The 24,314-nt window shown below is 44.1% G+C and overlaps 1 protein-coding gene across 1 annotated transcript in view; it reads right to left on the bottom strand.

Moving 5' to 3' along the window:
- Positions 1-1,649: 1,649 nt before the first annotated feature.
- Positions 1,650-24,314, bottom strand: part of NMT2 (N-myristoyltransferase 2) — a 28,112-nt gene continuing 5,447 nt past the window's right edge. Inside the window, exons 4-12 of the mRNA XM_077758404.1 lie at positions 21,444-21,562; positions 21,258-21,349; positions 21,026-21,142; positions 19,349-19,519; positions 18,042-18,150; positions 9,565-9,735; positions 4,144-4,311; positions 2,488-2,625; positions 1,650-2,086 (exon numbers count right to left, since the gene is read on the bottom strand). Of these exons, the coding sequence (XP_077614530.1) occupies positions 2,066-2,086; positions 2,488-2,625; positions 4,144-4,311; positions 9,565-9,735; positions 18,042-18,150; positions 19,349-19,519; positions 21,026-21,142; positions 21,258-21,349; positions 21,444-21,562 (1,106 nt within the window). The 3' untranslated portion in view covers positions 1,650-2,065. The remainder of the gene's footprint in view (positions 2,087-2,487; positions 2,626-4,143; positions 4,312-9,564; positions 9,736-18,041; positions 18,151-19,348; positions 19,520-21,025; positions 21,143-21,257; positions 21,350-21,443; positions 21,563-24,314) is intronic.

Below are 24,314 nucleotides of genomic sequence, written 5' to 3'. Positions count from 1 at the left end.
CATTTACTTGGGGCGCCTGGGTGGCTCAGTCGGTTAAGCGTCCGACTTAGACTCCGGTCATGATCTCGAGGTTTGTGAGTTTGAGCCCCACGTTGGGCTCTGTGCTGACAGCTCAGCCCCTGGAGCCTGCTTGGGATACTGTGTCTCCCTTTCCCTTCCCTGTTTACATTCTCTCTCTGGAGAATAAACGGGGAAATTTTTTTAAATTTTTTAAAAATCCCGTTTACTTAATTCTTAGTGTAGTGTTTCAGTGAATCAGTTCAGTTTTGCTTCCAAAGCCACTCTCCTTAAGGAAGAATGGTAATGCAGTTGGGTCTGAATCATCTCACTCTTCACAAAGGTACCCATCCCTGTGCTCAGGCGCTGCTGTGGGGCCCCGGGCGCCCTCTAGCGGTGGTCTCGGGGCTGCCATAGCTGTGGATGTGCACAAAGTGGCTTTTCAGCTCTTCAGTGGAAATCAGGGTTGATAAACTTTTCTGTCTGTAAAGGGCCGGGTAGTAAATACGTTAGGCCCTTTGGGCCATACAGTTTTGTCAAAGTAACTCAACTCTGCCTTTTGTAGTGTGAAGCAGCCACAGGCAATACGTAAATGAGTGTGGCTGTGTTCCAATGACACTTTATATATGAATGCTGAAATCGGCATTTCCTATCATTTTCACGTCACAAGATGTTATTTTCTCTGATCCCTCTCCCTCCCCGCTAGCCCCCGGAACCACTCAAACACGTAAAAACCATTCTTAGCTCATAGGCTATACAAAAAGAGGTGATGGGCCGGATGTAGCTCACGGGCCATAGTTTGCTAGCTCCTGCCTGGTGTAAGGATGACTGGTTTCATTTGACCACTTACAACATAAAGGAAAGACCGTGTATTGTCTAAAATTAAATTTTTCTGGACTGAAGAGCCTAGGCACTGGTACAGTAAAGGCAGGAAGAAGTATCTACTCTGTGGTGTTTTAGCCAAAGCCAGGTTTTATGTGGCCTCGTTCACATGTACTCTCCCACCCGGATTACTGGCAAGAATATACACATGTATATGTACACTGAGGAAACTGGTTTTCAAATTCTAGATAAAAACACCATCAGTAACAAAATTATGAATACTTATTTACAAATAGGACATTTTCCATTAGCACGGCAGCCTTCATGATAAAGTCAAGTCAGCGTAAAGGAACATGTGCAACTTTGCATAAGTAATAAAAACATTCACACTATCAATGTCCTGATAGCACTAGTAAATTCCACTGAGCATTTCTTTTGGCTTTAGAGCTTTGATTTTCTTTGCCTCCCATCTCTTGCTGCCGCCGAGGAGCGAGTTTGTGCAGCAGCAGCAAAGCCTAGTCAGCCACCGGTATAGACCCTCAGAGACCGTGTTTGCACAGAACTTTGCTTCTGAACCAATCCACCGGCCTGTCGAAGAGCAAAGTACAAATCTGTGTGTGTTTATTTGGCAACTCTGCTCCTGGAGAAATAAGTGTACTTGCGAGTCCCCAGCACCTTTTTATCTCACCGTATGCTTAACGCCCCCCACTCCCCACTGAGTTACACAAGTCATGGTTCCATAAATCTCCCGATCGCACTGTGTAAGGTGGGGAAGCACACATTTGGCAAATGGAGCCTTCGTTCTGTTACACGGACAGACAGACCCACGCTTAATACACAGAAATGCAGCAGTTTATCTCCACACAGCAGGAAAGATTTTTTTTTTTATACAATTCTGTGACTTCCGTTCAGTCCACAGAAAAACAGTCCCTTTTCTACAGAGAGGAAGAATACTTTCTCTTCATCAAGAGAGAGCCAAAAGTCTGAAAATCAGAGGAATGTGCTCTCTGTACCCTTTCATCCCTCCTACAAGTGGGTAAACAGTGGAAAAAGAACATTAACATTCTAGCTAGAAATATGTACTATTGGTCACATATGGGTGTTTTTTTCATCTTTTCTGATTGTTACCGACGACATCGATTTCGGTGAAGTTGTGCTTTTATTCTTCTTTGGAATGGCAGTTCCGGGAATCAAATAGAATATTAACAAATGATGATGTCAGAGTTCGAAAAATAGAAATATCCATCTACTGTAATACTAGTCCAACCTAAAGGGAGGGAAGAAACATAGTAGAACAGGTAAGCAAGAAAAAATAAATTACAGTGTAACAGATCTGTGTATTTTTATTTATTTTTAATGTTTATTTATTTTAGAAACACAGAAACAGAGCACAAGCAGGGGAGGGGCAGAGAGAGCCAGAGAGAATCTGAGGCAGGCTGCAGGCTCGGAACTGTCAGCACAGAGCCTAACTTGGGGCTCAAACCCCCAAACTGGGGATCATGACCTGAGCCGAGGTCGGACACTTAACTGACTGAGCCATCCTGGCACCCCCAGATCTGTATATTTTAACAGCTACCAAGAAACACCTTCCCAATCCTAAGGGAAGCAAGTATGAGATTTCCTAGGTAAATGTATGAAGTTTATAAAGGTTGTATCAACTTCACTTACCTTTTCAGAATCTGTTCCTGGACATCTCCAATTGTACAGGTAATACTGCAAATTGCCATCTCCTATGCCAAACTTGAGTTTTTCCAAGAAAGTCTTATTTTCCATCAAATCTAGTGCATTGAAAACATCAAATCCTTTCTGCCAATGTAAAAAGGATTGAAACATTTACATTTCAAAGGACCAGAGGGTTTCCAATATTATGTATTTCAGTGTAAAATTTAATTCCTCTACTAACAGCTTGAATATGCACTTCTACTGAAGAGGTTTAATGCCTATAATCTACGTATGGGTGAAGAACTCCGTTGAAATGGTCTTATAAAAGTAGCAGTGAGTGTTATGGAGTCAGGAGGCTTACCCAGAAATGCTGCGTCAAAATCGGTAGTATGATGGCTAACACTGACATAATCGATTAAGATCTCAGAGAATATTCTGTCCCTGTTTTAGAAGGAACAGTTTGCCCAGACGGCTCCATCTCTAGAACTGTTAGTTATTTGGCCTTCTGAAGTTGTGACTTAGCTAAAGCTTTAAAGACTTCAAGTGTATACTTGTCTTGGGCTGGGAAGTAAATTTAATAAAATTTTAATAGTAAAAATCAAATTTCTTGAAAATGTTAATAACACTATGCAAAACATGGTATAGATGAAGCACCTAAATTTCTATTTCTCAGGAGCTTTACCTTCAATCATTTATTATTGGCTTTTTTGCGGGGGAGAAAGTAGCTGAAAAAGAGCAATAGGATCAAAGAATCAGGGTAAGGCTGACTTGGGGATCTGAGAGTACAATGTTAAAGGAAAAATTTTCAGTTACCAAATACCAGATAAATGCAAAGACACTTCTGACGTGTTGTTCCCAGTTTCTCATGAATAATATTTTCTCATGTTCAATAATTACCTCAAAATAATCATTAGCTAATTTCAACTTTTTTATTATTATTTTTTATTTTTAGAGAGACAGCACAAGGGGATAGGGGCAGAGGGAGAGGAAGAGAAAAAAAAATCCCAGGCAGGTCCCATGCTCAGTGCTGAGCCTAAGGTGGGTCTCAAACTCACCATTGTGAGATCATGGCCTGAGCTAAAATCAAGAACCAGATGCTCAACTGACTGAGCCACTCAGGCACCCCCAACTGCTTTTTAAAAGAAAACGTTTATTTGTAGCAAGAATTTGTATTATGAGTTTTATGCATTCTTATATGAGGGTTAAAAGTTTCTAATTTGGGGGCACCTGGGTGGCTCAGTTGGTTAAGTGTCTGACTTCGGTTCAGGTCATGATCTCAAGGCTCATGAAATCGAGGCCCGCATCAGGCTCTGTGCTGACAGCTCAGAGTCTGGGGCCTGCTTTGGATTCTGTGTCTCCCTCTCTCTGTGCCCCTCCCCTGCTTGTACTCTGTTTCTCTCTCTCATAAATAAACATTTTTAAAAAAGTTTCTAATTTGCACAGAATGTCTCTTGGGTTAAGTTGCATTAGAATGAATGATGCAGAAAGTCACTGAAGCTTTAAAAGAAACTCGTAATCAGAATTGTTCCTCTGATGGTCAACATTAAAAAATATCTCAAGTGAATTGCTCCTGTGTGGATGAAAATATAGTAAGGGGCTTTATGTCATTTGACACACAGGTCTGGAGAAACACATGGGACAAAAAAGGAGTGAGTCGCTTACCAACTTGGCTATAATGAGTGCGTCACTCATGAGGTCCAGCAGGGGCGTCTCGGTGTGAATGTTGTAGAAGGAGTAGGCGGCTTTGAGGCTCTTGTGAGCAGGGTGGTGCATGACTGTGGAGGGGAGTGTGTAGAAGCTCAGGAAGTCAGTTAGTTTACCACTGGAGTTCTAAAGGACAAAGGTAATGTTAGGTAAATACCTTCTTGAACAAACTGCATCCAGCATTTAAGCCAACTTTTTGATTTTTGACATGTACCGGAACTTTAGAACAAAAAGCAGCAACTCCTATACCTCTCGGTCAGCATTCTGGGTTTGGGGGGCCCTTAGGGTATGTTGGGTAGAGTCTGAGAAGAGCATGGAGTCAGACCTTAGCCTCGTTTTTGCTGGCAATTTGCATAACATTCTTAAGCAGCTCAATGTTCCAGTTACCCTTAGCTTGACTAATGAGTCTCCCTAGACCCCTGAACAGAGATGAAAGTGGATTGACTGTTGTTGCAGAAACAAGAGCTCCAGCGATCGGAAGGCTATCTTCTGCAACTAAAAGACACTGTGTCATACTAACATCTTCTTAGCACAAAGCAAGAATTTTATCAGCGTAAAATGAGGTTGGAGAGAGTCTAGAAGCTGTTTTGAGAAGCATGTGAAAGGCATCAGTACCGCACCCAGACACACACCTGTGAATCTGAAGCTACCAAAAATCAAAAGTGACCCAAATGATGGTCTTGATTTCACCATCACTGGTATACCTTTTAATACAAGAAATTAGCCGGTATTATTGAGGTTGTTTTAATTAGCACTGGTGGCCTATGCGGTTGGCATACAATTCAAACCGCGATCTGCCTAAATTATACACAGCTGAGGAGGCTAGAGCACGTGTCTGTTCTTGCTAGTATTTCTTTCAGCAGAACAATGTAACAGGCAAAGGCCTCAATAATCTAAGTCCATCCCTTAAGGGACAAGAAAAGGAAGAGTACGATAAGCCCAACGAAAGGAAAAGTAAGGAGATAATAAACATAAGAATAGAAATCAATGACACCAAAAACAGGAAAACAGAGAAAATCCATAAAACAAAAGCCTTGTTCTTTGCAGAAAAAAAATCATTTACAGGTGATCTGATGCAACACTAGCAAGACTGACAAACATAGAAAGAGAAGACCCAAATCATCAATATCAGGAATGTAAGAAGCATTAGCACTATAGATCCTGTAGCCATTAAAAGGACACGAAAATAATAAAACAACTTTACTCTTCTAAATTTGACAATTTAGAAGAAATGACCAATTCCTCAAAAACCATAGCCTACTAAAACTCAATCAGGATGAAAGAAATCACCTGAATAGTCCTACACCATTAAAGGTCAGATGGTATCAGCTGGAGAATTCTAGCAAACATTTAATTATCACAGATTCTATATGTTCTCTTCTGGAATAGAGAAGAGGAAGGAGTACCTCCCAACTCATTTTCCAAGGCCAATATTATCCTGATAACAAAACCAAAGGCAGCATATAAAAAAAAGAGAATGTCAGACCAGTATCTCTGATGAACTCAATAAATCCTCAACAAGGTATCAGCAATCCAGTTCAACAATGTACAAAAAGAATTATACACCATAACCAAGTGTTTTTTTTTTTTTATAGGAATGCAAGAGTGGTCAAACATTTGAAAATCAACCAATTTATAATATACCACATCAACAGACTAGAGAAAAAAATCACATGATCAGATCAATTGAAGCAGAAAAAGCACTGGGAACTCGAGCCCCGCTTTGGGCTCTGTGCTGACTGCTCATAGCCTGAAGCCTGTTTCGGATTCTGTGTCTCCCTCTCTCTCTGACCCTCCCCTGCTCAGGCTGTCTTTCTTTTTCTCAGAAATAAATAAAACATTAAAAAAATTTAAAAATAAAAAGCACTGGAAAAAATCCAACACCCATTCATTATAAGAACTCAGCAATAAAGGGAATCATCTCAAAGTGTTAAGAAGCGTCTATAAAAATCCTCCAGCTAATATCATACCTCATGATAGAAGACTGCATGCTTTCCCACTAATATCAAGAACAAGGCAAAGATGTCGACCTTTACCACTCCAATTCAAATAAGTACTGGTAGATCTAGCCCCTGCAGTAAGGCAAGAAAAAGAAATGAAAGGCATGCAGATGGGAAGAATTAAAACTGTCCCTATTTGCAGATGACATTCTTATCTATGTAGAAATCCCGAGAATCCACAAATAAACTCCTGCAACTAGTAACCGGTTTCAGTAAGGATGCAGGATACAAGATCAACACGGAGGAAGCAACTGCACTTCTATACACTGACCATGAATACACAGAAACCAAAACTAAAAGCATAATACCATTTATAACTGTTCCAAGGAAAGTCAGGTATGTAAGATGTACACTTAAGAAACCATTTACAAGATGTGGATGCTGAAAATCATAAAATGCTGATAACATTTAAAAGATCTAAACAGAGACATACCATGTTCAGGGACTGGAAGACCTGTCAGTTCTCCCCAAATTAATATACAGGTTTAATGCATTCTTCTTAAAATCCCAGCAAGGTATTTCATAGACAAAGACACACTTATTCTAAAATTTATTAAGGAAAGGTGAAGGAAATAGATTAAAATAATCTTGACGAAGAATAAAGTAGAATGAATCATTCTACCTCATATCAAGGCTTATACAGAGCTGCAGTAATTAAGACTGAGTGGTGTTGATGAAGGAAAAGACCCCATAGATCAGTGGAACAGAAGAGAGACCCAGAAAAAGAGCACAATTCAAGTATTAGTATTCAATATATACAAAAACTTTTAGAAATCAAGAAGATGACAGTTAAAAAGAAAAACAGGCTAGCTATATGACCAGCATACAAACGGCTAACAGATGATGTTCAAATACATTAGTAATACAAACAAATTAAAAACAGACCACATGATACCCATCAGACTGGCCTAAATGTAAAGTCTGATAATAACCAAGTGATAGTGAGGATGTGCAGAAAGAGGGCTTCTCATACGATGCTAAGAGATACTTTGGTGAGCTATCTGGCAATCTCTAGTGATACTTAAAGACGTGTCTGACCCTTAGACTGTGCAGTTAGACTTCTGAGTACGCATCCTAGGGCAGCAGTTCTCAAAATGTGGTCTGTGAACACCTGTGGGTGCCTGAGACCCTTCCAGAAGTCCGAGAAATCAAAACGATTTTCGTAACAGCACTAGGAAGTTCTCTGCCTTCCTCACCATGTGGACTCTGCCATGAGGATGGGGAGACAATGTGGCACAGCTCTCTGTGGCTCAGCACAATACAAGGCAGGGGCACCGAAGTGTACGGTGGTCACTTAACTCTTTACCACCACACCCTCACAATTAAACATAAGTTTCACTTAAGCATGTCCTTGATTAAGAACTATTAATTGTATTACCCTTGACCCTCAAGAACTCCTCCTTTTAACATCCTGTGTGATGGCCTAGAAGGAAGCAACATACAGCACTTCTGTGTCTGGAAACATAAAGATCGTCTCAAAGAGAAGCCTGAAGGTGTAGTGAGACGTTCATGTTTGGAAGATCTGTAACTCAGATCCATATATGATCCATATATGACGTTACAAACTCATACACTGATAAAAGGATGATCAAAGGACAAGACATACTAACGGGTTTTAACCTAACGGAATAGGAGCAGTTCATTAACACGCTTTCAGATAAAGAATAGTCACAATGATCTGAATAGGCTGTTAAAATACTCATTCTTTCCCTTATCTTCAATACTTCATGTGAAGGATTTTTTCCCACATATTTCAGCCCAAAGAATATATCACAATAGATGGGATGCAGAAGTAGGTGGGAGAACCCAGCTGTCCTCTAGTCAATCGGATGTTAGAGACTTGCAGAAATATAAAACATACCATTCTTAATTTTGGTGCTTTGGAAAAGAGCGATTTTTCATTAAAAACATGTTATTTAGGTAACATGTTTATTCTTCTTATACTGTTATTAAATGAAATAGTATGTATTTTTTTCAAGTATTCTTTTCTTAAACTAAGATATAACTGACATATAACTTCCAAGTGTACAAGATAATGATTTAATATTTGTATATACTGCAAAATGAGCACCATAGTAAGTTTAGTTAAACTCCATCCCACACTTAGTAACGATTTTTTTTCTTATGATAAGAACTTTTAAGATCTACTCTCTTAGCAACTTTCAAATATACAACACTATGCTGTACATTATATCTTTATGACTTACTTATTTTATTAACTGGAAGTTTATACCTTTTGATCCTCTTCACCCATTTCACCCACCCCTACCTCTGGGCAGCCACCAAGCCGTTTTCTGCATCTGGCTGGTGTTTTTGTTTTTGCTTTGGATTCTACATATAAGTGAGAGCATATAGTATTTAGCCTTCCCTATCTGTTTTATAAAATAATAAACCTTTTTGTTTCAATTTCCAATGTGATGAATATCTAAATATCACCCACAAAAATAAAAGCAAAATAAAAACAAATAAAATTAGGGTCCTCAATAATTCTTCAGAGTGAGGAGTCTGAGATCAAAACCTCTGAGAACTTCTGACCTGGAGAAACTTACACAAACGCATAAAGATCTGTGCATCAGGATGTCCACTCCAGCACTGTTTTCAGAAACAAAAGCTTGTTGTTCTCCAGAAACGTCCTTTGAATTCACCCTGTTCGTTTCCCCGGCTTCCGCCCTCACGTGGCTATCATCCCACATCCAGACCAATGGGCGACAGGGCTGACAACACACTTCCGGCTCACTGCTCACAACCGAACGGTGAGTGGACTCCCACCAGGGCCTCTAACCGCTGTCTCGCCCCTCCTCTCCTCCAGGTACTTACCAGATTAAACCTCAACTTTTCAACCCAATCCTATTTCACCCGAAAGAGGTTCTAAGTGAAACGTCATTTGAACAAATTTCAAGCTTTAAAAAAAGGGGGGGGGGCACTTAAAAAGCATGATGTTAAATTTGTCTAACCAATAATGAGAAAATCCAGACTGTCACTTTTCCTTCTTTCCCCTGAACAAGGGTTAAGTGGCTGAATTATGCCATCTCAACCAAAACGCAGTTCAGTTCAAGCCAATTTTGCAAAACTAAAGGATATTAAACTTTGAAGTGTATGTCAGCCAAATCGGCATTTTCAGAACTGAATGAAGCAATTAATCACACAGGGACCAACAGAAGAGAATCTGGAGTTCCCATTAATAACTAGTAAAAATGTGCTCTTCTCCAGGAATGGAAACTGTGAGAAGAAATTCTGATTCTATCAGGGAGAGCAGAAATCTAGTCTAGAAGCAGAGAAACAAGAAAAGAGAGGGCCATTCTTTGATCCTTCTAGAAAAGAGGCTTGACTGGAAGGTGTTTTCGTATTTCTCTGCACTGTCTTATCACCTTATCTTTACCTCCACTACAAACGTGTCAATAATGTGCTCCTGGGGGAGGAACCAGTGAGCTACTTCCTCTTCATCCATCACCGGGGCAAGATGAAACTGCTTCAGGTAAGTGTTGGTTAGGTCACGAACTGCTTTGATGTCTCTTGGTTCCATTGGCCTCAAGCCTGAAGTCTTGGTGGCCTTGATGCAGTAAAAACAAAACAAATTGGGAAGTTTAAACAGAAGAGGAATAAAAGGCCAGCTGTCTTGGCGTCACGAGGGAGCTTGTCACAACTGCTGAATCTTGCGCACTCCCCCCCCCTCCCCCACAACCTGCTCAAGTCAGAATCTGCAATTTAACAAGATTCCCTGGTGATCTGCATACACATTCAAGTTGGAGAAGCACTAACTTAGAATATATGCTCGACAGTGTACTGTCCCCTCTGTCCGTGCGCCTCATCCTTGGTCAGTACTGCCCGTGACAATGCTGCCCGAAGTCAGAGGAGCACTACAAGCTGATCTCTGTTCCAGTGCTGGAATTTTAACAGCCCACACCACAGGGCACAACACTCTTATTAGCATGTGTTCTAGAATACTGTGCTTTAAAACTGCCCTGTCTGACGCGTTGAAAATGCAGATGAAAAGAGTTGAGAAACTGATTTTATTCAATGGCTTGTGAAGAGGCTGTTGGTATTCTGTTCTTGTGAGCAACAAAAATGAAATAAAAATAAATCATTTTGGTCAGAAAGGTGGGGAAGAGCATTTTAAGAGCCAGGTGTTTTCTAAAGGGGAATGAATGGCGAGCTGCCGAGAACTGGCCCCGGGCTCTTGTGGTGTCTTGATTCAAAGGTGATCAGACCAGGCATCCGAGACCATCATTCCAGAGCATCACGATGTCTACAGTATTCTGTTAGGGAACAGAATTAACCTAAGGGTCCGAACAGGTCCCCGTGTGGATTTGTTCAACTGCTTGTCCTCAAAAGGGCTCCAGACATCACTTGGCTTTATGCTAGGAACTAATTGCCCACACACCAGGACACTTGAGCCTAGAAGTGAAACCCACTACATGTGCTTGTTTGTACAAAATATTAAAAACCTAGAAATATAATTTTTGTACAGTTAACTTGATTTTCTTTTAGAAATAGTGGGTACATTAACATTTTTAAAAAATGTTTTTATTTATTTTTGAGAGACACAGAGAGACAAAGTACAAGCAGGGGAGGGGCAGAGGGGATGACACAGAATCGGAAGCAGGCTCCAGGCTCTGAGCTGTCAGCACAAAGCCCCTGTCAATGGGACTTAAACCCACCAACCATGAGCTGAAGTCAGATGCTTAACCGACTGAGTCACCCAGGTGCCCCTAAATAGTGGGTACATTTTAAGCCATAAGTAACTATATATAAATACTGCTAGTCTACCTTTCCTATTCTAAGTTATTTTTAAATACTTTAAAATTAACTACTGCCTCTAAAATTAGGTCATTACAGTTCCTGCATGCCCTAGTCTAGAAGGACAGGAGAAGCCCAAGGTAAAAAATGGGTTTTCATCCTGAGTGCTGGTCTGATCCATCCCAGTGACTGTGCCGAGGTTTCCAAGGGTCCATGACAAACAATGCTGACTGATTTCTGATTGGTGGGGGCTGAGCGATTTGTTCTTTGTATTTACAGACCCCATGTCCTTACTGTGTGCCATTCTGTTCTGATGTATGTACTCAATGAAGACACAGGAATGCAGCTAAAATACAGTGTATACAGTGTAATAGTCTAAATCAAGAGACTGTCAGTCCTTAACAAAGTCCTAGAGGACTCATTCTTCTAGCCTTTCTGTGGAGCACAAAGCCAAAGGAGGGTAAATCTCCAGGTCCTGGCTTCCATCCAATGCCTAATCACTCAAGCAGGCAGGGCAATAACAGCCCAAATATGTGCTGAATGAACGAACGAACGAACGAACGAACGAATGAGTGAATGAATGAATTCCTATGTTTTGTACCACAATCATTACCTAGTAGGGTGTGATGAAGGCTGTATACAGGGAAAAAAGTCACTGTCCGCTCTGCAAAGATGAGATTTCTTTGGCCTGGCACTTACGTGTAAGCCACGCATAACATTCTTTTCTTCTTTCATTTCCCCTGAACCAATTTTAGTGTCTGGTAGCATTTTTATACTGCAAACTCATGGGAAAACAGAACCTATGTGATTTCCAAATGCTGTTAAATATAATCAATGTATATTTCTAAACGCTTATAGGAAAACTAAAATACGTATAGAAAGAATGCATTTTTTAAAGTTTATTTATTTTGAGAGAGAGAGAGAGAGAGAGAGAAAGCATGTGTAAGTTGGGGAGGGGCAGAGAGAGGGAAAGAGAGAATCCCAAGTGAGCGCAGGGCCTGATGTGGGGCTTGAACTCACAAACCGCGAGACCATGACCTGACCCGAAGTCGGACACTGAATGGACTGAGCCACCCAGGAGTCCCTATATCGAGCCACCCAGGAATCCCTAGAAAGAATGCATTTAAAAAGATGATTTTCTTCCACAGGATGACCTTGGTAAAATTTAAGTAGCTTTGCTCAACATTAAACTGCTTTTTCTTTTGCTACTGGTTCAGTAACGAGATCAAGCGATTAGAATCACTAACGAAAGCAAGTATATGTGCCTCGGTTAAGCAGACGTTCAGAAGTGAAGAAAAAGCTTGCCAGCGTCTTCTGAGACCAGAACATTCTTCTGCAGGACGATTCTCATTCACTGAGTATTTATACTGCAAAATCACTAAAATCAACATCTTCTGCCCGGCAGACATCTTTAAGGCAGCAGGTCCTAAATATTTTTGTCTGAAACCCCTTCACCCTCTTAAATTGAATACTCCCAGAAAGTTTTGCTTCTGTGGGTTCCATCTACCCATATCTATCATATTAGAAATTAACGCCAAGAAAACTTTAAGACAAAACAATCCTAGAGCACACATTCCGTACAACCTCTGGTACACTTCACAGCACATCTGCAGGATAACTACAGCAAAAAATGCATTTTATGTTTCACTGTTATACAAAAAGAGTGTCGACGTCACAGACCCGTCTCGAACAGACCTGAGGACTCCCAGGGGTCCCAGGACTACACTGGACGCCGCTGCTTGAGTGTCCGAGGGTCAGAGCTGGGGTACGGGAAACCCAGTGGAACCATGCTTGGGCAAACAGGCAGAGAGGGTATACGCGCTGGGCAGGCTATAAACGCTTCAAGTGCTTTTATGAAGAGTTATTTGTAAAAGAAACACAGGATTGTATCATCTATAAGAAAAATGCAAGGGGCGCCTGGGTGGCTCAGCCGGTTAAGCGACTCTTGGTTTTGGCTCAAGTCATGATCTCAGTTTGTGCCTCACACTGGGCTCTGCACCGACAGCACGGAGCCTGCTTGGGATTCTCTCCCACTCCCCCCGCCCCTCCCCTGCTCATACTGTCTCTTAAAATAAATAAATAAACATAAAAAATATATATATAAGATCCCAAAAAACAGAGGAAGAATATTTGCTTATGCTGGCTCATAATGGTCACGTGTCTCAGGCCCTAAACTTGCTTCTTTCTAACATCAGGAAGTCAAACACTCTCCAAAATATCTACAGAAATAAATGTGCAAGTGTGAGATAAACCCTCAAGGTATAGCTGCCGTCCTCTGGAAGAGGTGGGGAGCATGTTCAGCCTGGATAAAAATGGTAAGTTTTGACATACCCCAAAAGAGGATGGTGGTCATGTTTCCGGAGAATTCAATAAAAAACAAAGACATTTCTAGTGACTGAGAAAAATCCAACATTTCATAAGCAAACTCTTATGATCTCAATCAGACTTATTTTCCCAGAGTCCAACTAACATGCATCCCTCGGACTCTCTGTTCATTGAAATATGTGTAAAATCTGCTTATCAGTACATCAGGGAAAAATGGCTCAGCACTCTATTAAAAAACAGAAGTTGTGTTGTTTTCTGTCAAGCTACGTGGTGTAAACTGTCTCAGAGCCGAGATTCCAGAGCAGAGATGTAAGCAGTGATTACAGTTCTTGGATTTAAGGAAGCGGCAGTGGGACGCTAACACTAACGAAAGCCTCTGCCGCTACTAAGGGCAGGACACTGTGTGTCTAAGCACGTCTTCCAAGGGTGTCCCGCGGGCAACCCACCCGGGACAGCAGGAGACGCACCTGACCCCGGCGTTCTGCCTACTTTGCGTGCCTTCACCTTTATGGGCACTGACAAACAGAACAAAACAAAAAACCAGCAGCAAATGAAAAACAAACCCAATGTTTACAGGGTAGGGACAGGCATTACTCTTGGGAACAGCTCAGCATCTCAGGCAGAAGAGGCTGAGGCGTGGGCACCCGGCGCCCTCCCACCTAGGAGGCTCGGGGCAGAGCAATTTCGCTGCTCTCTTCCGCGAAACTAGGGCAACTGCCTGGCCCCTCTATGATGGGTATGCCTGAGAAATGAGACTGTGGACGTGCAGTGGCTAGTACCACTCTGGCCGAGATAATGTTAGCTCCTATATTTGGAACTTCACGAATAAGACAAGTAAGACATAAAGCAGGATGGAGGCAGAAGCAGTAATGATGAATCAGAAGATGAGACTGATCCAGAGCAAAGGTTGTGTTCAATAAGGTTCTTCTTTTTACACTTAATGGTATAAAAATGTTCTTAAATCACATGATTGCCTAAATCACCCACCTGGGCCCCTATGGGGGGAGGCCGTGGTCTGGTAAACACTGCACTCTCCAGCTTCTTCTTTTCTTAGGATTTTATTTTTAAACCCTATGACCTAGCAATATGCACTAGTAGGTATTTATCCAAAGGATATAACAATCCTGATGTGAAGGGGCACATGCACCCCCAAGTTCCTAGCAGTACTATCAATAATAGCCAAATTATGGAAAGAGCCCAAATGTCCATCGACTGACAAATGGATAAATAAGATGTAGCGTGTGTGTGTGTGTGTGTGTGTATGTATGTATGTGTATATAATGGAACACTACTTGGCAATGAAAAATAATGAAATCCTGCCATTTGCAACAACGTGGACGGAACTAAAGTATACTATGCTAAGTGAAAGAAGTCAGTCAGGAAAAGACAAATATCATGATTTCACTCATACGTGTAGTTTAAGAAACAAAATGGATGAATGCGGGGAAAAGAAAGAAAAACAAGATAAAAACAGAGAAGGAGGTAAACTATAAGAAACTCTTAAATATAGAGAACTGAGGGTTGCTGGAGGGGAGGTGGGGGGATGGGCCAAATGGGTGACGAGCATTAAGGAGGGCACTTTCTGGGACGAGCACTGGGTGTTGCACGTAAGTGATGAATCACTGGGTTCTATTCCTGAAACCAACACCACACTGTATGCTAACTAACTTACATTTAAATAAATAAATGTTTTTAAAAAGGTTTCATTTTTAGGTAATCTCTACATTCAACAGGGGGTTCAAACTCACAACCACGGGACCAAGAGTTGCATCTCCACCAACCGAGCCTGCCAGGTGCCCCCGCACTGTCCAGCTTCTGCCTCAAGAGGCGGACCCTCAGGTGGCTGCGGGGGGCCTTCCACTCTTCTGGTACCTGTCCTCTCATCCCTTCGACCCTCCTTTCCTTCATAATTTTATTCTCCCTTTTCCCTCCTTCCCTGTGACGGGACGCGGGCAGGGAGGCCGGTGCACACGCCAGCGAGCGCCGTCCGGACCCCGTCCATCATCCTCGGCTGTGCGCACCCGCGCTGCAGTGACGGCCTGCAGGGTCACCCGGCGGGCCTGAGCCATGGCCCCCGGCCCCCGGGAGAGGTGATGGCGGGAGCACCGGGATCTGACAGGTGAACATGGATGTCTGTGATAGTGACGGGCCCGCGTCAACCCGCGTGGGCCTCCATCTTCTCACAGTAACATGCACGTCAGACACAGCAGCTTCAAAAGGCTGTTGTGAGAATACAACGAATACTGTATGTGAGGGCACTCTGTACACTTCAGTTCGCTGGGAAAAAACCAAAACCAAAACCCAATGCCTGACCAGTCAGTGATTGGCTACCAACTCGTTGAAACTGTTACCCGAGTGGATCGATTTTAGGGTAAAAACATGAAGGATGAAGGACAGAAGTCAAAACTCCCCTTAGCAGCTCAGATTCTAATCACCCTGAAAACGCCAATGCCAGGTATTAAAACTCCGTCTGCAACCTACACGTAAGCGGGTGCTTTCCTTACACACGAGCCGGCGGCTCTGGGCTCAGGAATGACATTCGGGGAGACGACCGCGGCCCCGCGCGCACCCCCAGCAGAAATCGTCTGGAAGCCCCGCACAGACGGCAGGGTCTTCAGACGAGCGGGAGGAGGACGCAGAGAGCAGCGGGGCCGGCGGGGCGGGTACGTCGTCTCGGCTGTGCCCCCGGCCGCCTGTGCCTCTACGGGACTTTGTCCCGCTCGGGTCACTTGGGGTCTCGGCCGTTAGCTTCAAAAGACTCCTGGCCAGTAAACATTAACTGTCATGTTGACCGTGCGACATCTCTGCACCTCTCCTTCCTTCCACAGCTCGCCGCGCGCCCGCCCACCTTCCCTTTTGCCGCTCCAGCCCTGGGGCCCGGGAAGCCTCCCTGTTTTTATCTTCCTCGCTCCCGATCTCGGTTTCCTCTCCCATCACGGCCTCAGAGGCGGTGAGGTCACTAGCTTGAGCCCCGCTCTCTGCAACAACAGAGAAGACAAGGGAAGAAGAGGCCTTCCGATCCCTCCGCCAGCTTGCGAAGCCCGGAATGATGATCTGCAGGTCTCCCTCGCCTGTTTCCTTCACCTCCACTTCTGTCCTTATGAAAAGCCTAGGGTCAGAAATTAGTGGATTCCTGTCTGTCATCAGAGAAAATACATCAAGGGGCGCCTGGGTGGCTCAGTCGGTTAAGCATCTGACTCTGGGTTTCAGCTCAGCTCACAATCTCATGGTTTGTGGGCTTGAGCCCCATGTCGGGCTCTGAGCTGACAGGGCAGAGTCTGCTTGTGCTTTTCCCTCTCCCTCTGCCCCTCCCCTGTTTGCTCTCTCTCAAAATAAACATTAAAAATAAAACGAAAGAAAGAAAAATATATCAATTTGTGTAGCTACTACTGGTTACAGGTACTTGGTAAACACAATGGCCACATGACAAAAGGAACTAGAGTCTACTGCACCTAGAAAAGCCACTAGACAGGTGGGGCCCTCCCAACCCCTCGATCAAGCTAAAATCTTCACCAAACTACTCTTTAACAACCCGAAAGGAAGAACAGCCCTGACGAAATCAAAGCTGCAAATGCAAGATCAGATTTTAAGATGGCCCCCAAGTGATGCCACCTCCTGATGTCCACACCCCTGTGCTCCTCCTGAGAGTGGGCAGGACCTGGGACTCGCTTCTAAACAGTGGGTACAGCAACGGTAGCTGGCTGTCATGTCCATGAACTGACCACACACGGTTCTCCATCCTGCTGGCAGGTTCACCCCGGAGACTCTCTCTCCCTCACTGGCTCTGAGGAAGCAAAGCTCAAGCTGCTGTGCTGTCAGCTGCTGGGCTCTGGGGGGTCCCACCTGGCAGAGAGCTGAGGGGGGCCTCGGGCTGACAGCCGGCAAGGAACGGAAAGCCCTCGGTCCAACTGTCTGCAAGAACTCAAGCCTGCTAACAGCCATGTGAGCTGGGAGTGGACCCCAGCCCAATGTTCAGATGGCACCCAGCCCCGGCTGACACCCTGAGAGAACTTCATGAGACCCCGAGGCAGAGGCCTCAGGCAAGGTGGGCCTTGATTCCTGACCCACAGGATTATAAATGGATGTTTTAAACTGCTAAACTGGGGCCTCTGGGTGGCTCTGTTGGTTAAGTGTCCAACTCTTGATTTCAGCTCTGGTTATGATCTCAGTCTTGAGACTGAGCTCCGTGTTGGGCTCTGCACTGGGTTTAGAGACTGCTTCAGACTCTCTCTCTGTCTCTCCCCAGCACTCATTTTCTCTCTCTCTCTCTCTAAATGAAATAAAATAAAAACTGCGAAACTTGCAGTAATTTGTTACAAAGCAATAGAAAATTAATACACCATCCAAGCCTCAAATAAGGCAACACCGGTAAACACATTTATTTAACTTTCCCCCTATTAAAAGACAACTTGTCATGGTGGGAATTTGCTAGCTTAAAAAGATGATAATTTATGAAACATTATTTCTTCTCCTTGGTCTCTCCTCTGAGCCTTATTCCTTAGTTCCTTTTACATACCAGATGGTAAATACTCAAAATTTCAAAACTTACATGTCTCAAGTTCAATCCCATCCAACCACAAACTGGAAGACTTAAAAAGCCTTAAACACACACACACACACACCCTACTTTTCAAATAAGCTCCCCTAGTTTTCCTCGCCCGGAGTTCTAAAAAGCTACATCTTCACATCTTCAAGTTCATGAGCCAGTTTTTAAGACTCTTGCAAATAATCATTTTCTACATTAAAAGCTTTAGTTGTCATAGCTTCGAAAAACTGCAGAACGTTCTTACTTACATCCGGAAGTCTGTAGAGCTTCATTGTTCTCTGTAAAGTCATATTTCTACTCAAGTGAGAAAATTTCACTTCTACCAATTTTCTGGGGTTTAGCGATCGATGCCAGTACCTGGAATACAACAAAGGTTTTAAAATCTGATTGGTTTCTAACTCTACCAGCTTTAACTCTTTGCCTCAGCTCAGTCGTTATAGAGGCATTTAACGAACACCCTTGCTGTCCTCCAACCCCCTGCAGTGTTGGATGCTGGCCCTGTTCTTGTATAATTAGCTGTTTGGGTTTTTTTACATCGAAAACATGTCCTGCTTTCCAGTTATATTCCTTTGTAGTTTGTGACCTTTCATCTCTGCCAGTAAAATGCTATCATAAAACTGCAAAATAAAGTTAAAAATGTCCAGTCGGCAAGTATTTAACGGCCACTGCTGATTCTACAGAAAGCAAACTAAAAACTTTTAAAAACATGAAAACACCCCCTCTAAATTAGTAGCCGCTGCTTTCATATAATGCACATCAAAGAAAACAGCTTTCTGAGAGATGACCTTGAGTTTCTTAAGTAATTCCAGTTTAGATACACGGATGATTTGTATTAACATTTACCTGTGAAGTCCTATTTGTTGAGCTTATCTATGACTAACTGAATAGGAGACAAGTCATTTTACAGTTTTGCCTTTTTTACTGTTTAGTGGAAGTTTCATCTTATTTGAGTCCAAAACAGTCAAGGGAGAGAGACTCCTTTAGATGCTTTACAAACAGGTTCGTCAAGGGACAAATGTGATAAACCATTTTCTCACTGGCCTAACCTTTGAAAACTTGATGAGAACAGATGAACTCATAAAAACAGAGCTTGAGCCCTTTCCTACTCTTAGCAAACAAATCTGTTTGGGCTTTCCAATGGTGTTTACCATACTTTTGGAATAGCTCCTGAGAGCAGTGTGGAACATGCAAATCTAAGTGTTTGGAAGGAAAGAAAATGGTAGTAGGCTGGGCATTCCAATTTCAAGATCGCGGTGCCCTGGGTTCCCCAAGGTAGAGGCAGCACGAGGCTTTTCAATGGAAGAGATGCAGAAATACAGAACCGGCATCGTCAGCAGGAAAATGTTAAACACTCTTCCTAACGCCAAGTGGCTGTACGGTAGAATGGAAACAACACTGGTCTGAGGGTTCTTAGGTCTACTCTCCACCTCTGCTACCAAACCAACCACGTAAGAACAGGTAAGGCACAATCTCCCAGTTACATGTGAGAACCCTCCTGGTAGCCACGCGACATGGCGGGGAGGTAAGATTCGAGATGAGTGTGTGGCGCTATTACCTGCATGTGGCCACCGGCTTAGGAAGAACCACTCCAGCGGTGTAAACAGCCTGAAAAATACCTTCCAGGTTTACTCTCCTGGTTATTTCTCGAATTAACACTGGGGCTACTCGCTTTGATCTCAATTTCTTATGAACACAAAGAAAGTTGATTTCCACCATCTTCTTCACGCTAAGAAAGATGTCAGAAAGTAGGGCGAACATAAGATGAAAATATTTTTAAAAATACGACAGCATCCAAAAAATTGCAAAGAATAAGAGACTGAGAGACCTCCTTTACTACAGTCTTTAAGAAAAACAGCCCTTCATTTAGACATTTCACAAACGCAGACGGATGCCCCTCCCCCACACATCCCCGCCCAAATAGTGATCACTTCAGGCCATGGAGACCCAGACCTCCTTGTCCTACATACACGTGAGGACTTTGATCTTTTATAAGTTTTCACTTTAGAAACTGGGTAAGATGCACCTCAAAGTTTCTACATCTGTTTTTTCTGTAATGTATGCAATGAGGACAATAACGGGGTCACCTAGATGCAGAATCTGGTAGGATCTTGCTTTGGAGGATAATGCAACTCCTGGGGTCCCCGAGAGGTGCCTTGGCCAGACGAGAGTTGGTTATTTTTCTGAGCTACAGTAAACCTTCCAGAGCTTCATAGCCCATTCCTTGCTCTGGCTCTAGATACGCAGGCATTCCATTTGGCACCAAGACTACTTGGCATCAAATGCTTTTGAGCAGCAAATCAACTAACCCAGTACAATGAAAGGTAAGCAGCCCTATTATGCATTTGCTCTCTGACTTTCTGGGCTAAAGACCCAGAGCAAAAATGTAACACAGTTATCCCGTGGATAAAAAGATTTTTAAAAAATCTCTCCTAGGGGCGCCTGGGTGGCTCAGACGGTTAAGTGTCTGACTTCAGGTCAGATCATGATCTCATGGTTTGTGGGGTTGAGCTGTCTGCACAGAGCCTGGAGCCTGCTTCAGATTCTGCATCTCCCTCTCTCTCTGCCCTACCCACTCACACTCTGTCTCTCTCTCAAAAATAAACATACAAAAATTTTTTTTAAAAAACCTCTCCTAAAGTTTATTAAGGTAACTTCTTTTCTCCAGAAATAAGTGTGAAATACCTATTTATAGCTTTATTCCGACACACACATACACACATGTATATGTGTACACACACTGAACATCTGAATGTGTGGAGCGCCTGAGTGGCTCAGTCAGTTAAGCATCTGACTTCGGCTCAGGTCATGATCTCATGGTTTGTGGGTTCAAGGCCCACGTCGGGCTCTGTGCCGACAGCTCAGAGCGTGGAGTCTGCTTTAGGATCTGTGACTCCCTCTCTCTCTGCCCCTCCCCCACTGTCTCTCTCTCAAAAAATTAATAAACGTTAAAAAAAATTAAAAATAAAAACATCGAGTGTCTGTATGAAGGAGAAGCAGAGACACAGAGCTGCACTTTTTTGGTGTTCACAGTCTGGCTTTCTTTGATTAAATCAACTTTACCTTTCTGAGCAAAACTAAGCAGAAAGCAGAGATCTGTTAAGCCCCTGCCTACACCCACACACGACCTCCCCCACCATCAGCAATCTGCACAAGTAATTTCAAAAGCCCGTTAGAACAGCCATTCTGGAAAAGGAACACATCAAAACCGACATGGACAAGCTTTAATACGTACCTGTCATAAATCCGAATGTTTGCCGGGATGGCACTGATGAACCCCACTAGTTTTTTGTTCGAGGACACTCTGACCCCACAGTGCCACTGAAGGAGCCAGCCCGGGGGACGCAGCGCCCTGAAGCCCATGCGGGCAAGGGAGACAGGCGCCAGTTAGTGGCCCAGGGCCGGGGAGAGACCGAGGCAAGCCGTCCCCACCGCCCGCGCCCGCCCCGTCGCCCCGCGCCACTCACCAGAGCAGGAACTCGGGCGAGTAGTCGAACCGGAACATGCTCTCCTCGTCCTCCACGTAGTTCTCGTTTAACAGCGTGTACAACTCCTTGAGCTACAAGAGCAAGCGAGCGTCCTGTCTATGGCGCTGGGAACCACCTCGGCGGCAATCCGTGCGAGGGCGGGTGCCGACGAGGGCGGGTACTCACCACGTCGGCGCTGCCCAGGTCTAAAGTGTCCCACATGAAACCCTGCGGCAAGGTGTACGGCTCCCGACGCACGTGGTCCTTGTCCGCTTCGATGGCACCGTGCGAGGTTATCACTTCGTCTGGAGAGGGACACAGAGACAGAACACTCAGTGACAAGGGATTCGGATGATCCACAATGGTCCTTTACGCGAAGCGCCACCGTTTTTAGGGGCCTCGGGTTTAGTATAATCTTGGAAACTAAGCTGCTGTTTTGGCCACTTCTGGAGTGGAACCAGGGCAGCTGGGCAGTGGACAGGAGCTGCCGTGTCACCCATTAAATAAAAGGAGACATCCTCTCTCATGCAGTGACAAGGTGTTTATTATGGAATGACAGGGACTTCTCAGGCTCAACCGCCTGAGAAGATTGCAGAGCCTCCACAGGGCACAGCCTGGAGACGGTCTCTAATGGTGGTGGCGGTGGGGGGGAATCCGAGAGTGGAGGAAAGGGCTGCAGCGACCTCTGACCCCTCCCAGCCAAATTTATACCTAGTTTCAGGTGCTCACCGCTCTCCGCCTAGAATGCTGCCAGCGCAGCCGAAGTCATCAACCCTCTGGTGATTTCCACAAAGGCGCCCTTCCCGAGTCCCTTCCCCGCGGCCTCCCAGGGCAACTGGAAGAGAACCCGGGCTCGTCCTGCAACGACGCCCACCCGGCCACCCAGGCGGCCTGGCTCTCCAGCTCCATCCACAGGGACCCCCCTCAGGCCTCGGCTTCCCTCTGCGCGCAAGGCCCTTCTCCTGCTCTCAGATACAGGCTTACACAGCCCTTTCCCCACCGCACCTCCCTGACGAAAGCTTTTTCCTCCCTGGAGGAGGTTTTCCCCCACCCCCACCTGGCCACCATTCCTATCGTCCTTTCCCATCACTGCTTCCCAGGTACGTTTCCCAGAGAGAGAGAGAGAAACCTTGCCATCTGAGACAACATGGATGGCCCCTGAAGGCACCACGTGAAGGGAAATCAGTCAGAGAGGGAAAGACAAATATCGTATGATTTCACTTCTATGTGGAATCTAAGAACCAAAAATTCTCAACTCACAGACACAGAAAGGTGCTTGTCAGGGATGGTGGGGGATGTGAAATGGGTAAAGGCGGGTCAAAGGTACAAACTTCCAGTTATAGAAACAAGTTCGTTCTGGAGATGTCATGAACAGCATGTGACTTATTTAGAAGATGCTAAGAGAGCAGATCTTAAAAGTTCTTATTATAAGAAAAAGAAAAACTGTAACTGTGTGTGGTAACCAGACTGGCTGAGGGGGTCATTTCACAATGTCCACAAACACCGTATCACTATGTCGCACACCTGAAACTAAAACAATGCTTTATGTCAATTATACTCCAATGAATAAATGAAGAAACAGATAGAGCTGGAAGGAAAACAAGAAACGAGTATCTGCTGAATTAATGACCCTCAGGTATAGGTTCCTGGCAGCACCTTTTCACAGGGGGAAGCCACAGGGTCTGTTCCAGCTACAAGGGGGCTCGTTTTCTCTGTCTTTCTAACGCCTGCCTTTGGTGCATCCCTCTTGTGTCCGCTCCGCCAGCTCACGCCCCTATGGATACCTGAGGCTTCGTCAACTCAGTCTGAGTGGCCAGATTCTCAGCTGCTCCCTTAGAATCCCTCCGGGACCTCTGCTTACAGTCCGGCTACAGGCGGCTTTCCTGTCCCCCGGGGCACTGACCTCAAAGCCACCAACAGCCTGCCAAGCAGCACTCAGCTAAATCCAATACATTCGGGTCAATAAGCCTACATCGCTTTAGCTAATGGTCACGCGATTCAGTGGCATTTAAAATCCTGTATATTCATGCTAGACTCTCCCTCCGCTACCAAATACATTTATTTCTAGAGCCTGAAAGACAAGACCAGGGAGGATAATTGCTTTCTAAGATGTGTGGCTGGGAGAAGGGCGATAACTTTAAAAAGTGTGAAAACCACCATGTGAGGGCACAGACAAGGATGTTCCCGGATTTTTATATGACAAAACCGGTTACTTGTCCATAAGTGAAATATTATGAGATCTGGATGACACGTAATCCTTTACCTTACTGGAACCTGAACAATCAAGAAAGAAAAACACAGAAATAATTATAATCTATCTTCACATGAGGATAATTGTAAGCAGTGGGTTTAGCTTTTAGTACAGTTATAAAACATTTTTAGTGCATTTATATCATCTTTTTTATTGTGAAAAGGGAACGCTTCAGATGAGGTTTATGGAGAAGGTCAGTGTGAATGTGAGAGAGCAGGCGAAGTGCGGAGGGAAGAGGCCTACAGCCGAGATGCCAGGTACCCGAGGGGCCCCGGAGCCTCCCGAGGGGCCTGGTACCCTTGCTGTGCTGCCGTGTTCTCCCACTGCTAATAATTAACACCAGTGGTGAGTGTGCAGAAGCCTCTTATTAAGAGGCATAAAATTTTCCATTTCAATTAGATTTAATGGGGCAAATTTCCTGTGTCTTTTGCAATAAATGAGATGTGAGATGGCTAAAAATTCATGTAAAGGGAAAACTTCCATAAAGTTCAAAACCAAAACTGGTTCTGAAACTCTTTTATATACATATATATACATATATATATATATTTTTTTTTTTTAATTTTGGGGGAGGGGAGAGAGAGAGAGACAAAGAGAGTGCGTGCAAACAGTGGAGGGGAGCAGAGACAGAGAATCCCAAGCAGGCTTCGCACCGTCAGCGTGAAGCCTGATGTGGGGCTTGAGCTCATGAACCGTGAGATCACAACTAAGCCGAAACCAAGAGTTGGACGCTTAAACAGCTGAATCACCCAGGCGCTCCCTTACATAGATTTTTAAAATATACTAATGTTTCAAGTGGGGGAAAC

The sequence above is a fragment of the Crocuta crocuta genome, unplaced genomic scaffold, assembly GCF_008692635.1.
Source record: "Crocuta crocuta isolate KB4526 unplaced genomic scaffold, BGI_CrCroc_1.0 scaffold32, whole genome shotgun sequence".
Lineage (NCBI taxonomy): Eukaryota > Metazoa > Chordata > Mammalia > Carnivora > Hyaenidae > Crocuta > Crocuta crocuta.
Note: the sequence above shows the minus strand (reverse complement) of the source record. Positions and strands in the feature narration are given on the sequence as shown.